Here is a 15,196-nt window from a genome sequence, read left to right as displayed (position 1 = left end):
CTGCCTAAAGATTACACCCACTGTACCTCAATCCCCTTCCTCCAGGAAACATGCAGAAACCCATCACATTTCCAGTCTTCCCATATTCTTGCCAGCATAAAAACATCCTCTAGATTTCAACTGTTCTTTTCTTTTTTACTTTTTCCCAGCTGGGCTTACTGTGATGGTAGGCTAATTCACCTACAGGAGGGAAGTTTAGTTTATTTTTTAGAAGACATACAAACACTTTATTACTAACAACCTCGTAGCTTGAAATGGCTTTGCTCTCATTTTGCTAAACTAGGCTCACACCTTAAATTCTACCTATCTAAATACAGACAATACGTGTAACATCCCAGATTTAACTTGGAGATATACCATCCTAATCTGACAAAAGAAAATCTGAAAGGGTTTTTGAAATTTCCAAAAGTGAAGTTTGCCCAAATAATATTAAGACAGCTCCACATTTCAAACCTCTCAAATGCCTTCAGCTTACAATGATGGTTCTTTGCTATAAAAGTCCATACCCATTGAATGTCAGCCTGGTTTTATTCATCCAGATTGCAAGTATAAATTACTTAATCAGCTTCTTAGAGGCAGATACTGCATACCAGTATCAGGGAAAAAAGCTTAGCAGAATGTCCAAAAAACATTAAAGAATGACTCCTTGTATGGAATTTTGTGTTCTCAAAGACACAGTCATAAGAGTGATGTATGTATTACATTCCCTCCAGATTAAATCTTTTTACTCTCATGTTTGCAAGAAGTTGGATCTTTCTTTCTTTAAGCTGGGCCCAGCTGCTACAAGCTTTCTGGTTTACTGGCATTACTTGTAGACTTTCCAGACTGAAGACTTGTAAGGAGCAATTTTCATACAAGAATTGCTGATTACAGAGGGGAAAAAATTTGGCACATTTAAACCTGTCACTTCAATGTATTTGATGCTGGAAAGCAAGAGGGTAGGAGATGAATACAATTAGTTAATGGGAGCAGTGATCAACCCTATTCTCTGTGCTTTTTCAGACAGGGGAGAGAACACAGCCTCCCAAAGCTCCTCTTGCATTTTTTCCAGACTCTGCCTACAGAGCTGGAATAATTATCCTGACTTGGGATCAACTAAGTGTCAGAAAGCCTGAAACAAAAGAAGCTTGTTAAACTTAACAGTATTTACATGGTCAATTTATTTCCTCACCCCTTCTAGGTAAAGGAGAGTCCACATTATTGTCATGAAACCATGGCATGAAGGTTAAGGGATGTTTAGTGTTCTACAGAAGACTGAGGCACCAAAAATCCTATCCCCTCCTTTTCTCTAATGCTGTTAATCCACGAATTTAAGGCAGATCTCATTTCAACCCCATTGCAGACACATTGACTATGTTTGCCTACCCAGTGGATGTGAACTGATCCTGCTTTGATCTTCCCAGATGTGATCCAGCTGTGAGTCAGAAACTTGCAGCAGTCCAGGGGTGCTGCTGAGCTGGTTAAGTAGCAAAGCTCTGGGCCAGAACTATGCTGCAGAGGTTGGCACACAGGCAGCAGAGGTGCCTGACACAGCTGACAACTAGATGAGCACTTGCACAGGTAACAATCAATGACCACAATGTATAAAAAGGGCTTTTTCCATCCTAGCTGTTATTCTTTCACAAATAATAAACTCTCTATAGTGGCAGTAAAATAATCTGTGTAAATTACAACGCACTTGAAATTGAATCTCTTACAAAAGGACTCTATCCTGAGCTGAAGAAAAAAGAAACATGAATACTCAGGGTAAAATCTGTAGAATATAAGAGGTAATACCCAGCAGCATCTCAGCCCTGCTCTGGGAACAGAAGTTCCTGGAGTGAAAACCTGGATTCCTAAGCACTTCTACCTTATTTCAGAAAGTATTTTCTCAAGTAATTACTTGAGAAAGCAAAGGACCCAACTTTCACCTGGGAGTAGGTTTTCCTATGCCAATACGCCTAGGCCCCCACCTGAGCATGATGTAAGGAATCCATAGGGAAGAAGAAACCCAAACCAGTAACTAACCTTACATCAAGTACATTTTGTCTTTGTACAGGGACAGAAGCACTTGATTCAGTGGGAGTGCAGCACCTGCCCCCGTCTAACTCCTATATTTAGTTCTCCTGTAGGTTGCTTTAGAATGCTTCCTCTGTAATACCAAATGCATATAAAGATGGAAACTTTGACCAAATGCTCCAAAGGTAACATTGCTGGAACTGTGAGGTATTTTTCCAAGGGAAAACAGAGTGTGAAAAGTCTGTGGATAGATCTTCTGGACACACCTAGTAATAGAAACTTTCCAACCACATTTCTCTCAAGTGCAGGCTAGATTTCATTTTGCAATGTAAATGTCATTTTGCCTGTAGAATAACAAGCCATTTATCATCTTGATAATTTTTCATATTTGGTTAAAATTTCTTTTTAACAGAGAAAAACCATGCTTAACTTTGTCCTTTTGAGAGAGTTCTCAGTGGACTTTTTTTGTTCTTGCCTCTCAAGTGAATCATATTGCTACTGCAGATGATACAACCGTTTTTTAAAAAATTACATTTTGCTACAGAATTTTCCTTCATTTAAAGTTTTTCTGAGTCTGTTCAAGCTGTGTTGAGCAACTATTTATGTAATCCACAAACATAAAGCAACTGAAATAATTCAATGAACTAAAAATCCAGGAAGGGTCTTGATTCAGAAAGTCTCAGCCAACAGGAGGTTAGGTAAGCATGCTGGAGGCAGCTTCTTTCCTTGCTCTCACACTGCTCCTCTTGTTCTCATGATTGGTTGTGGTCAGAGTATCAAATTAGCCAGATTTTTGGTCCAACTCTCATATCCATTCCTATTAATTGTAAAAAAAAGGCAAAAAGGGCTGAGGTAGTTTTTAAAATATTTTTGCCACAAACTCCTTGAATTCGTTAAAACCTAGGACTGAAGTGTCTTTTCACACCTCCTGGATCCCAGCTCAGGCAAACAAAAAAAACAAAAAAGAAAAAACAAGACAAAAACAACCAAAAAAACCCAACCAAAAAACCAAACAAACAAAAACACAAAAACAAAACCAAACCAAAAGAAAAAAAAGAATGTCAGTTTTATTTACATATTTCATGCATCTATTTTTATACCCTTTTTTGAGCACAATGTTATGAACACTAAATAAAAAGTGTTGAAAGTAATTTGATTTAGAAAGAATAATAAAAAAAAAGTACGCTGTGCAATTTAATACATCATTTTTTCATCCAATGTCTTGGTGCATTTCTTTAGCTACTGCGGTAGAAGACTCCGATACAGGCATGGTTTTTTTGTGTTAACATTACAGGAAGATTTTAATTTGATCTGTACTGGATATTAGTCTTTGTGACATTACTGGCCGAGGACTTTGGGCTCATCATAAGTCTGTGAAGCTTTGTGATTAAAAAGAACACGGCCTCAAAACTCTCTGCAATATCAGAGCATTCTATACAGATGGTAAAGAGACCTACAAAACCAGATTCAAAACAGCCAACAATGAGCCTTTTATTATTCGTGATGTGAGCTAGATGACAGGGGAAGGCTAAAATTTAATCTTAAACCTCTCCTGAAAAATTTCATACTCAGAGGTTTAGTCTCCCTTAAGACTCAGCAGTCCTTCTCTTTGAAAAGCTGCACAGAGCTCATCCTTCTTTAAATTTTGCTAGCAGATTAGAGGGTAAATTACTTACCAGCCTGGATGTTTTCCTCTTGACTTCCTTCCTCAGGCAGAAGTGATTCGAGGTCAAGCTCTTACCTTTGTGAGGAAAGTTGCAACCAGCAGAGAACTGCAGCCATCCTGGGAGCATGCTCTGGTACTTCCACCTCTTCCCTCCTACTAGTGTGATGGAACACTTGTACTACAATTGTTTCTCCCAGATCAAACTCTAGACTCAAATACCCTTAATAATTATCAGTTTTATTCCAAGACCCCTTTGCAGCCATTTCTGCACATTCTCTATCATTGGCTTAACCTGTACCTGTGACCGTGTTCACAGGGGTTCTTGGATGAGGGAAGAGACGAGAATGTTGACTCCATGTTCAGAAGGTTTGATTTATTATTTTATGATATATACATATTACATTATAACTATACTAAAAAGAAAAGAAAGGAAAAGGTTTTCTCAGAAGCTAGCTAAGCTAAGAATAGAAAAGAAAAGAATGATAACAAAGGCAGCTCTCTCGGACTCTGTCTGAGATAGCTCAGTCCTTGATTGGCCATTAATTATAAACATCCAAGATGGGCCAATCACAGGTGGACCTGTTGCATTCCACAGCAGCAGATAACCATTGTTTACATTCTGTCTCTGAGGCCTCTTAGCTTCTCAGAAGGAAAAATCCTAAAGAAAGGATTTTTAGTGAAAAGATGTCTGCGACATGTACCTTCTCATTAAACCCTTTTCAGTCCCTAACAGAGACTCCATCTTCATGGTCCTTTCCCTAAGATTTCCATATATCCCACCACTACTGACTTCTATTTAACCCTTTCCCCTCTACACACAGAAATAAAAATATTTGCTGTCAGCACATTCTTCTATCAATCCCCATTTCCTCAGTCTTATTTACAAGTGTTTAAGTTGAGTGACATCCATTTGTGAAATCTAAAGCATCTCCCCTTTGCATGTCCTTCAACTCTCCTGTAGAAAATGTGATTAATTATAATAGGATTATTACATTATCAGTTAAATATAGATGAGTTTATGCCTGCTGGTGGTTGACTAAGTGTAAGAATTACTGTATTACATTTGTGCATTCTAGTTGAGGATCTGTTTCTCAAAAAATACAAAGTGAAGAAATTTGTGCACACCAATGTTTGCAGAAATAAAAGATTTTAAATATCACGTTCAAGATTATCTTTTGACAGCCAAGTGAATATCAATTCCTCTTTCTCTATTAGTATTTTGATGCCAGAATTTAAGAAAAATTAGCTCTCTTATTTAAATAAATCTTATCATATTAAATGACTTAAAGGCACAGCACAGTACACAGCTATTCTGTTCTGGGCACACCATTATCTCAGTGCTTCATTAAAACATTAATTGCCAGTCTGTAATTGGAGGGTGGGGTTTTTTTCTCCCTTGCTCAGGGAAAGCAAATACTCTGCAGCAGGGATGGTCTCACTTGGGGTCTCTAGTGTCTGTGCTTCAGTGGTGCCTTAAATTTTGAGAAAAAAATTGTAAAAAACACCAAGTTATTTGACCAGAGCTCTGACATGGGCTTAACCTGTTTCAAGTCTCCTTTCACAGGCTTATCTTGCAAAGTGAGCTGCGTTATCTTCTAGGGTCATGCAGGCAGCAGCACCTCAGTTTCAGCTTCTCTTTGCACATCCCTTTGTGAGCTAGGAGATTGCCCCTGAGTTCATGAACTCCGAGCTAATTGTTCACTTGTCTGCATTACACAAACTTTTTCCTGCACTGCTGGTAGGTATTTTTGAGGGATTTGAAGATGGAGAAGTAGGGAACTCTCCAACTTAAAAAAAAAAAAAAAATTAACTTCTCCCCAGTGGAAAAAAAAAATCACCCAGATTTTTATACTTGGTAATCATTAGAAGTGTAGATTTAAGGTCAGAAACTCCTTCAATTATGAAAAGACCCCAACAAGCACCAAATATACCCAAAGCCCCTAAGAGAAACTTAGCTACATACTGAACCTTTACAAAAATGTATAGCAAAACTACACATCTGGACAGCATTTCCTCCATTTCCTTTTACCTTAGGCTTTGTTGGTGTATTTGCTCCCTGTAGTTGAAAATACCACAAAATTCATCTGTTTCCAATTTTTTGGAAAGATGTCCCCTTATCCCTCCCATTTGTTTCAACCAAATACACCAACAGCTTATTGCTCTTTTACATACAATAGTTATGATTAATTGAACTGCAAGGAATGGGAGAAAAACATCACAAGAAGGCAGAAAGTCATGGTGTTCTTCCACGTGGAATTTCTGTTGCAGACAAAGCAGGCAGGTTCACTGAATGAGATTTAAGTTTCTCAGCTGCCACCTTACTTTCAGATATAAAGACAGACAGGAAGTGAAAAATTCCCTCATGGTGTAATGCTGCAGAAAAGCTGTGTTTAACAAACTTTCTCAGTCCACCTAAAAAGTCTTGAACACCATTAAGACAGGTTTGGCACAGAGGAAACTAAATAAAACATGCAAGAAAGTTAAGTTGCAGTGTTCAAAACACAGCTTTGTGTGGGGAAACATCAGGTTTTTTTAATGTAAAGCTCATATTTCATTGTCTTGTCATTTAACCAGTATGAGAATAAAAATGATGCGACTCATCATTATAGCCTCCTCCAACTATTCTTCTCAGAAATAAGCTAGTAACTAAGTAGCTTCTTCAGATAACCAACTTTTTACTGGAAAGCAAGGTAAGACTGTAAACTGATCTAAGACCAAGAATAAAATCATAATGTGAAGTAAAAAACAGAAGAGAGCTGAGACAAATGGGGGGGGGAAACAAAACAAAAAACCCACCACATGCAGATCAGTTTAGGAGTTCAACTGGACCATGTGAACATACTTAATTTTAATTCTTTGTTCAAAATATTCTCCCAGCTACACTGCAATGTACAACACTCTCTTGGCTGTTTAATATCTTTTATCTCATACAGCTGTGAGTTCTCTTCAGTATTCCAGCACTTCATCTACTTCCCAAGACAAGCATTTCTGTCTCCATCTTTGACTTTCAGTTTTCAAAAGAACCATCAATACTCATTAGCAACCCAAAGAGCAGATAATGATTGTTATTTATTAACATTTAAAATAAGCATAAATTTCAGTAACTAAAAAAATTCTCTGTTCTGTATGTGATATTCTTGAAATTAAAGAAGATCAATACAACTGAAAGACCAAGCATTATCATCAAATATAAAGTTGAATGGAATACAGATCAAGTTAATAGCAATTACATTACATTAACTTGAAGAAATTAAATACAGTTTTACACATTTTCTGATGAAGCACCACACTCACAAGACCCAGTGAAGCATCTTATGAGAACTGAGCTGCATATCAGTTAAGCATCTGAAAACAAACAGGCAGCCAATTTAAGTTTAAAAAAAATGTAAGAATTTAGTAGCCATGTTTTCCAGATAACTATCAGAAGAGAAGTAAATTTCTCATTCAATGTATTCCAGTCACACACCACAAACACCTGGATTTTAACCAATTTAACAATTCTTTATTTCTGGAAGAAGAGATCCCAGTCCTCTCACCACCTATTTCACAAAGCTGCTAATCCAAACTGATGAAAATCCCATTAGGATTCTTGGGTAACACTGAACAGCAGCTGCATATATTAATGCTTGCAAAATAAAATTTCAGCTTTTTTTTTTAAACAGTAGATCTACAATTACAGTAGATAATGAATGATCCACGACCTTTAATCTCACCTCTTTGCTGAAATGTAATAGCTTAGCTCAAACTAAAGCTAAACCTCCATTTAGCTTGCTCAAATGCTTCATTTGGAAAATTTTATTCCTGGACTAAGCATGAAGGGAGGATTTCTTTTGTTAACACCTGAGATTCTTTCAGATGTTTGCAGAACAGGAAAGAAAGGATGTGTAAATTCAGAGCTCAAGATGAAAGTGTAACGCTTCACATAAGAGTGCACAAATCAAGAGAGCTTGTGCATATGGAAGTCCATAAGCTCAACCTAAATACAGTCATTGATCTAGAGTATCTTGTTTCATTTTACATGAACGTCCACTTCATTCTCAAGACGCACATAAACTTGTGCAGGCAGATGAAAAGTTATGGTATCCCAGAGAGGATGAAATTCAAAGTAACAGTAAACAAAAATTAAGTTTCTCAAGAGTTACAAACTAATTTTACAGGCAAAGGATGTTAATTAAGATGACAAGTGCAAATGCACACAGAATATGCAAACAGTTTATAAACTCTCACTGTTAACACTTTGGTTATCACCAGCACTAAAATTCAGAACAATGTGGATCCTTGTTTTAATTACTGTGTCCTTAAATTCCAATGAAATACTGTTCCTGTTTCCACCTTCTGAATGAAAATGCTGCAGAGTTAACTTTAAAAGATGGCATACACCACATAGGAGACTGAATGAATCCAGTTATAAAAGCAGTATTTTTCTATTTGCATTGGGGCAAACAAGGCAGACTGAGACAAGCTTAACTCAGTCAGAAGAATTCCTCTCTCCAGAGAAAGAAATAAGTGAAGTCAGGAACTTTTTTGTAGATTGTGAAAACAGCACCCAAAGCCAGGCTTACCTTATGGGCATCCAAAGGAAACAGCTAGCAGACATACCCAGTGGAGTTTTCACAGAAAGGGTAGGAAAGTGGAAAAGAATGCTTCCTTAGATGGGAACAAGAAATTCACTGGCTCTTGAGCTTTGAACTAAGAACAGACTTCTGGAGGAAGATCAGTGAAGACCCACCCATCTGCACTCTGCCTGCAGTGTGGCAGAACAAGTTTATTGTGAAATACATAGTTAAATTGATTGGAGAAGACATCCAACTGGTCATTGACTCCTGTTTGTTGCATTTTCACTTGCAGGAAATACAAGGTCAGAAAAGAACAGATAACACAAACATTAGGCATCTCCTAATATTAATAAGCAGCAAATTTTATTATTAATATTTTGCTTAGAGAATCCTGGACATTGACAGTACCATTAATAAGAATGCTTTGTAATTATTATCAGAAGAGAAATACTGTTGAAAGCCTGGACTAGATACCAATTTAAATTTGTGAACGGAAAAGTTTGTCTTCATCATATTAAAATGCACTTTATTAAAATATGTAAAGTAGAACAGACAGTATATAACAGATGCTTTGAGGAAAGCCTGCCAGATGTACACCAGTATTTGTATATGAGACTAAACTAATTTACTTAGAATTCCTATGACCCATAGAGAAATTCTTTCCTCTCCCATGCTGAACTACACTAAATGTGTCTGGTGGAAAATAGAACAACAAAGGATGGGAACAGGTTGCTCCTGAGGACACTTGCAAACATATATAAGATCCAATGGTCAACTCTCATGTTAAAGTACTCTCATCTATGTCACCACACGGTAATGATACAAATAAAACAAAAAAATCTCACAAAATTGAAACCAGGTTTGCTATACCTAGATAGAAAAGAGCCACTCTCTTAATCTCTCTTAATTTATCAGTAAATTATATGGATCTTCACCCAACAAAAGGATAAAAAAGACATTGAAAAACTTTGTGTATTTCCTTAACTAAATAGAAGGAAAAAATAGTAGAAATGGCTTTGGAAAGCCACTCCTAAATGATGGTTTGCATTTGAATGCCTAGAATTATTCATTTAAAAAACAGTGCTGGAGAAAATTCAAAGACTCCCTCCACTGGATTTTCACTGCACTAGAATCAGGCAAAGTATGTAAAAATCCTTCTGGTGAAAGTCACCAGTAATTTTGAAAAATTAAGGTAACTGTGACTTCCAGAATTCAAAACACTGTTGCTTCAACTCAGGTTCAGCTAGGGAAAGTGCACTGATTTCATTAGGAATTTTCTAGAATGGCCCTGCTTGCACAGGGAGATTGGACCAGATGACCCCACTGTGGTCCCTTTCAACGTGACCCATTCTGTGAATACATTTCAAGTGTGCAAATCCTCCTATGGAATAGAAAGCAACTTCTAAATAGAACTTGGATTAAACAATGAAAAATATTTAGGCTGCTTCCTCCTAAATATTACATTGTTTGCACTTGACCTCAACATTATTTTTTGTTTGGTGCCATAGATTTGTCTGGAATAAGAATAATTTTGGCAAGAGCTTTTGCATCTAAATTTTGCAGACAGTGGACATTGAAACTCCTGGAGTAGCCAAAAAGAAAAAAAAAAACAGAGAAAGAGAATATGGAGAAGCTAGTAATTCATAAATTAAGCACAGAATGACAAAATACCTGAAGAAGTGAAATTTGTCTAGTTGTGAATGTTGACTTTTTCTCAATCCAAGCCGCTCAAAATAAAGTAGTGCTCAGGTCTTCCTTAAGCAAGCAATCCGCACTTTCAACTGACAGAAATTATTCCTGTCAATTATCAATTGCTGATGTTACAAAGTCAAAGATACCCAAAGGTGAGCAAAACACTTACAATCTTAGTTTGCCCCACTTGTGTTGGTAGGACAAGCTTTTCCACAGCAACTTTCTATGATAATTCTTAGGCTTCCTCAGACTGGAAGAAGTAATCAAAATGGAGAACACTCAGCATTTCCTCTGTCCTCCTCGTATCACTAAATGTGTGACAACATCATATCTCACTTGTACACTACCAAAATCTTACACTGGAAACAGAATTGGTTGGTTTACCCCTGGGGAGCCTTTGCCACTTTTAAATATTCTGCTGCATCTCTGTCTCACCAACCCCAGGTGTGTAGTTGTAGTGCAGCTAAGTCTATTCAACAGTGGGTACCAGGTTCTGAAAGAACAAATCTCTTCCTCACCCTCCCACCATCTCTCTTCTAAACATCTAGCATCACAGAGAGCTGGCCAACCATTAAAGCAGCAGAAAATGGCTTGAACTGGCTCAGTTTGGATCACAGGAAAACAAAGGCTGGCACAAAGGAGGAGGCATCAGGAACAGAAAAGGGGCTCCACTGATTCCTCCACTAGCAAGTTAGAAAGCAACCATTGTAACACCTTCACCATATTGAAAAATCAGACCAAAAAAGGCATTTCTACATTTATTTGAGATAATAAGCACCATTCCTTTTCTTTCTGGAGGAAAAGAACTTGTGCATAAGGAAGCTGAAGATTAGAAGCTTCACATGTCCATTAACTAATACAGCACTCCACAGCTGATTTTACAATGTTATATACTATTTTTACAGTACTTTATATGCACATAAAATTCCTTTCAATTTCAGCTGCACATACTAAACTCTCAGCAGTCAGCAAATCGGTCGCAACATGACTAACACCATCAGCAATCAAACTCTTCTATTTGTAGATTTGCTAACAATCCTGGAACAGTGTAAGAACTGTCACAGCTCTCTAAATGTGATCACCTCCTTCTCTCACAATCCTGTCTCATCTTCCCAGCTTTCAAAGCCTGCAACAAAGTGATGAACCCACTTGATGCTGAACCTGATTCAATATAAGAGCAGTGCTCATGCTATTAGAATAAAAAAGGCATGGGGTAAGGCAGAAAATATTAACAAAGCCTGCAAAAATATGAATACTGCAGTGATAGCAAACTAGGGTTGCACATGCAATCAGTTCCTGAATGCTTGACTCCAACATTAGCTTTCTGGTAACTGGGAACTTCTGGGAATTTTCATAAGATAGTTTTGTAACAAAGCAGCAGAAACATGCTGATACCTTGGGGGATCACAGACGAACTACATCCTTTGGACTCACTACACTGACCTTTGCCACTTCAGCTGATCAATGACAGCTGGAATAAATCAGTCCACAGAGGGAAACAAATAGCTATAAAACCTGTTAGCAAGGAACAGATTCACATGGAAGCAGTAATTTTTGGGCTGAAGCCAAATTTCATAGGGATTGGTCTTGAAACCTTTGTCTCCTAGTCTCCTCTTAAAATATGCACTTTGCTTATCCCTCCCTTATCCCACTTGCTATTTATGACTCATCTATCATTTAAGTGACATTGCTTCTTTACTCCAAAATACAGGAGTGGCCTCCCTTTTGAGCTTCCAGATAACTGGCAGTAAAAATTAAGATTCGTATCTGCTACCCTGCAGTCTCTAACATTTAAAATAATGAGCAAGAAGTGTGCACTGAACTTCTTGCATTTGCATGATTGTATGAGTGCAAAGGGCTTAAGAAGAGAGAAAGCAAAAGTCAGCAAAATCATCTGTATTAAAGACAAACCTCTGCTATTTAAGCTCCAGAACTTTGACTGCCAAAATCTGTAAATGAAGGACTTGAAACACAATATAAACATCTGTGCTGGACAGTAAGACATGAAGCATGTTCAAATAATATGTGCTACTGCTATTTTAAGCTGTAAGATATCTGACTTCAACATCGCTGGTCTAAAAAGGGAAAGCTGTCCCTGGAGTTTGGTACAGGTTGTTCAGTAATTTGTACAGTCAATACACCCTCTTAACAGTTTTTCAATATTCTCTTCCAGCAGACAGAATGCGTTGCTATATGAATTGAAACAGAAGATATAACCTTCACAGGTTAAAAATTAGTATAGAATTGGCCCATTTAATATGTACTCTAGAACCTCTTGTCGCATGTTTCTAACAAAAATCATCTTAACACGGTTATCAACATGTCAACTCCATGGACCAAAGTATTCTTCTCAAAATATTTCCAAACAGGGGGAAAAACACCTCGATGTTGGCACAATGAAACAAAAAAATTTGAGAAACAGTATATGCTTGCTAAACAAGAATTATGTTTATTTAGCTAGTGAATCACCTAGAGGAGTAAATTTTCACTTTCATGATAGCAATCTGTCAGGCTTGCAAACACCCAGAAATAGGAATTAAAGATTATTTTAAATGTAGTTATAAAGGTCATAAAAAGTCTGATTTAGACTGAGGTACATTTACTCAAAACTGAGATTCATTGAGTGGTAGCAAACAAACAGTTCCTCAGACAAATGCACTTTTTTTCAGTATACATGTTACAGAAAAAAAATAAAGAAATGTGCATTAACTGGTGGTGTCCACCAAGCTGCATATTAATATTCTCTTACACCAAACAGTTTGAAACAAGGGAAATGTCATTCTATTATAATTTCATGTTACGATTCATTTGGCTAAACTGCAGCTTAAAGTTGCTTTGCCATATTAAAAGATTACTACAATAATTTTCACATGAACATTTAGACTTGAGTTTTACTCCAGGACTAAATATGGCATGATTTGCTTTTAATCTGTTGAATAGCTAAAAACTGACAATTAAAAAAACTACAACAAAGAAAAAATTAAGTTGAAGCAATGTGAATCTCACATCATTGAACCACTTCTAATGGTTAAATGTTAGTATTTAACAAATTCAAAGAGTTAATGAATCCTTGCATTCGTTCGGTCTCCTGTGCCTTAGCTAGGATGCATAAATACAAAAGACAGCAGATACTGGTAAAAGCTTCAGGACAGAAAGTGCTTGACGAAGGTACAGTTCTCAAGTGTGTTTGGTGAGAGAGTATAAGGGCAGATGCACTGATGAGAACCATTACAAGAAGAGTCAATTTCGTGTTAAAGTGTTCAAAGATGTCACCTTAAGCAGAAAAAAGCTTTAATAACGTCTTCTTAGACATATTAGGCATTTCCAGAGTCTACATCATTAGTGTTGTATTCTAGCAGGACATCTCCATATAGTTATTGTTTGTTTCTATTTCTCTCCTGAAAAAAACAAAAACAAAAAAGGACAATCATGTTAATACACACAGATCAACATTATCTGCTTTTATTTCATTACAGCATTTTCATTGCTTCCAATTTAGCTAAATCAGGCAACATACTTTCAAGGAAAATGCTTCAATTATTTCCAGGAATATTAAATTATACAGTTTAAGTCAACTTCTTAAAGAGAAACACAGAAGTATACATCAAACTAAAAGGCAAACATGTTCAAAAAACTGCTATCAATAAAGGACTTATGTCAGTTTTAATTCACTTACAGTGAAATATATTGCACAAAGTGAACTGAGCAAGGAGACCAAGGGACCTACACACAAAGCAAGATGTACCCTAAATCTTCTGCTTAGCTTATCAAAAAATGCTCTACTCTCTATCCATTATATCCCTGAAAAATATGGTATTCCCAGGTATCTCTATCAAAGCCCCATATAATAAAAAGTGCTTAAGATCAAAAGGGAAAGTAACTAGTTGGCCCAACACCTCATCCTCCATACAAATGCTCAAGTGGCAAGGAAAAAATATATTTTTTAAGAAGGTCATGCATACCTTTTTTAGAATTTACTTTCAGTAACAAAATGAGAAGTCAGTGAAATAGGAATGGCGACAAAGAAACCTCACTTCAATGTGAGCCTGAGCCACAGTGAGGATCACATTAACCAGACAGCCCTCACAGCACTATGAGATGCCACATTAGGCATTTAGGGCTAAAATAACTAATGGCACTGTAACTACCAGGGACTAACAAATCCGCATTCTGTAGTACAGGTTTAACAGAATAAATGACACTGCACTTTATCATCATCCTCCATTTTCTCTACTTAGTTCAAGATAAACATACACTTTGGCATTATAACTACCTCCAGGAAAAAAAGAACTGATCAACAAACGATATATTGTTGCCTGCATAATACATCTTCTAGCCTGCAAAAGGACACTGGTCAGTGTAAAAAACTAAAACCTTATCTTTCAATAGAATTTTCCATAATACCTTTTTTTATATGTACAACTGAGCACATTAAAGAAATATACAAATACCTGCATGGAAGAGAGGTAGGTTCCCATCCCCATTAAAAGATAATAAAAAGTATAAAGTACCTCTCCATATTTTTATTATTATTGCATCCTATAAATGGAACAATAACAGCAGGGAAACAAAATAACCCAGGAGGCATTTGAACAGCTATTTCAAAACCACATTGAAATTTTATTATGCTATATACTATTTAAGAAAATTGAAAATGAGCATATGACCCCACATAGATTCTTCCAAAAAGACAGTCTACTGAAAGAAGAAGGTATGTAACATTTATACTGGCTATTATTGGTGATCTAGTCCTTTCCAAGACAGATCTCCAAGTTGTTTCAAGGTGAAACCAAAACAATAAAGCCCAGTCTTGGTGTCAAAGAGCAGCTCATGGTCCCAGCAGCTGTGTCTAAGCCTAGACATTAACCAGAGAAGAATATATTTAAAGTGAAAGCAATACTTGCACTACTCTGCTAGAAAATTATTTTTCCTAGTTCAAAAATACGTAACTAATATTTTCATAGTGAGATACTGCTTTTTAAGATTGATAGTATCAGTCATTAATACAAGCTGATATCTTAACAATGCACTCTTGGCTGAAAACAGATGATGACTGACCTCATGCCTCACTATGCATGTAAGGCATGTAAAAATAGCCTGCTCAGGCACATCTCAGATTATTCCTCTAATATTAGCAGACTTCAACTGCAACAACTACACAAAGTGTTGAAAAACACTCTTGCAGTAATAAGTAGGGCCCTATGAAACTGCAGTGTTAAAATATATAACAATTTTAAACACAGCCTGTATACAACTGAAATCATCAGTTCCTGTTCATTTGCAA

The 15,196-nt window shown here is 36.7% G+C and overlaps 1 protein-coding gene across 2 annotated transcripts in view; it reads right to left on the bottom strand.

The window, feature by feature from the left end:
- Nucleotides 1-6,715: 6,715 nt before the first annotated feature.
- Nucleotides 6,716-15,196, bottom strand: part of YTHDF3 (YTH N6-methyladenosine RNA binding protein F3) — a 28,909-nt gene continuing 20,428 nt past the window's right edge. For both annotated transcript variants that reach the window (XM_071420184.1, XM_071420185.1), the window contains exon 5: nt 6,716-13,310. In XM_071420184.1, coding sequence (XP_071276285.1) covers nt 13,287-13,310 — 24 coding nt within the window. In that variant the 3' untranslated portion in view covers nt 6,716-13,286. The remainder of the gene's footprint in view (nt 13,311-15,196) is intronic.

This window comes from Agelaius tricolor, unplaced genomic scaffold, assembly GCF_023055355.1.
Source record: "Agelaius tricolor isolate 1412-34295 unplaced genomic scaffold, bAgeTri1.0.p SCAF_2, whole genome shotgun sequence".
NCBI lineage: Eukaryota > Metazoa > Chordata > Aves > Passeriformes > Icteridae > Agelaius > Agelaius tricolor.
Note: the sequence above shows the minus strand (reverse complement) of the source record. Positions and strands in the feature narration are given on the sequence as shown.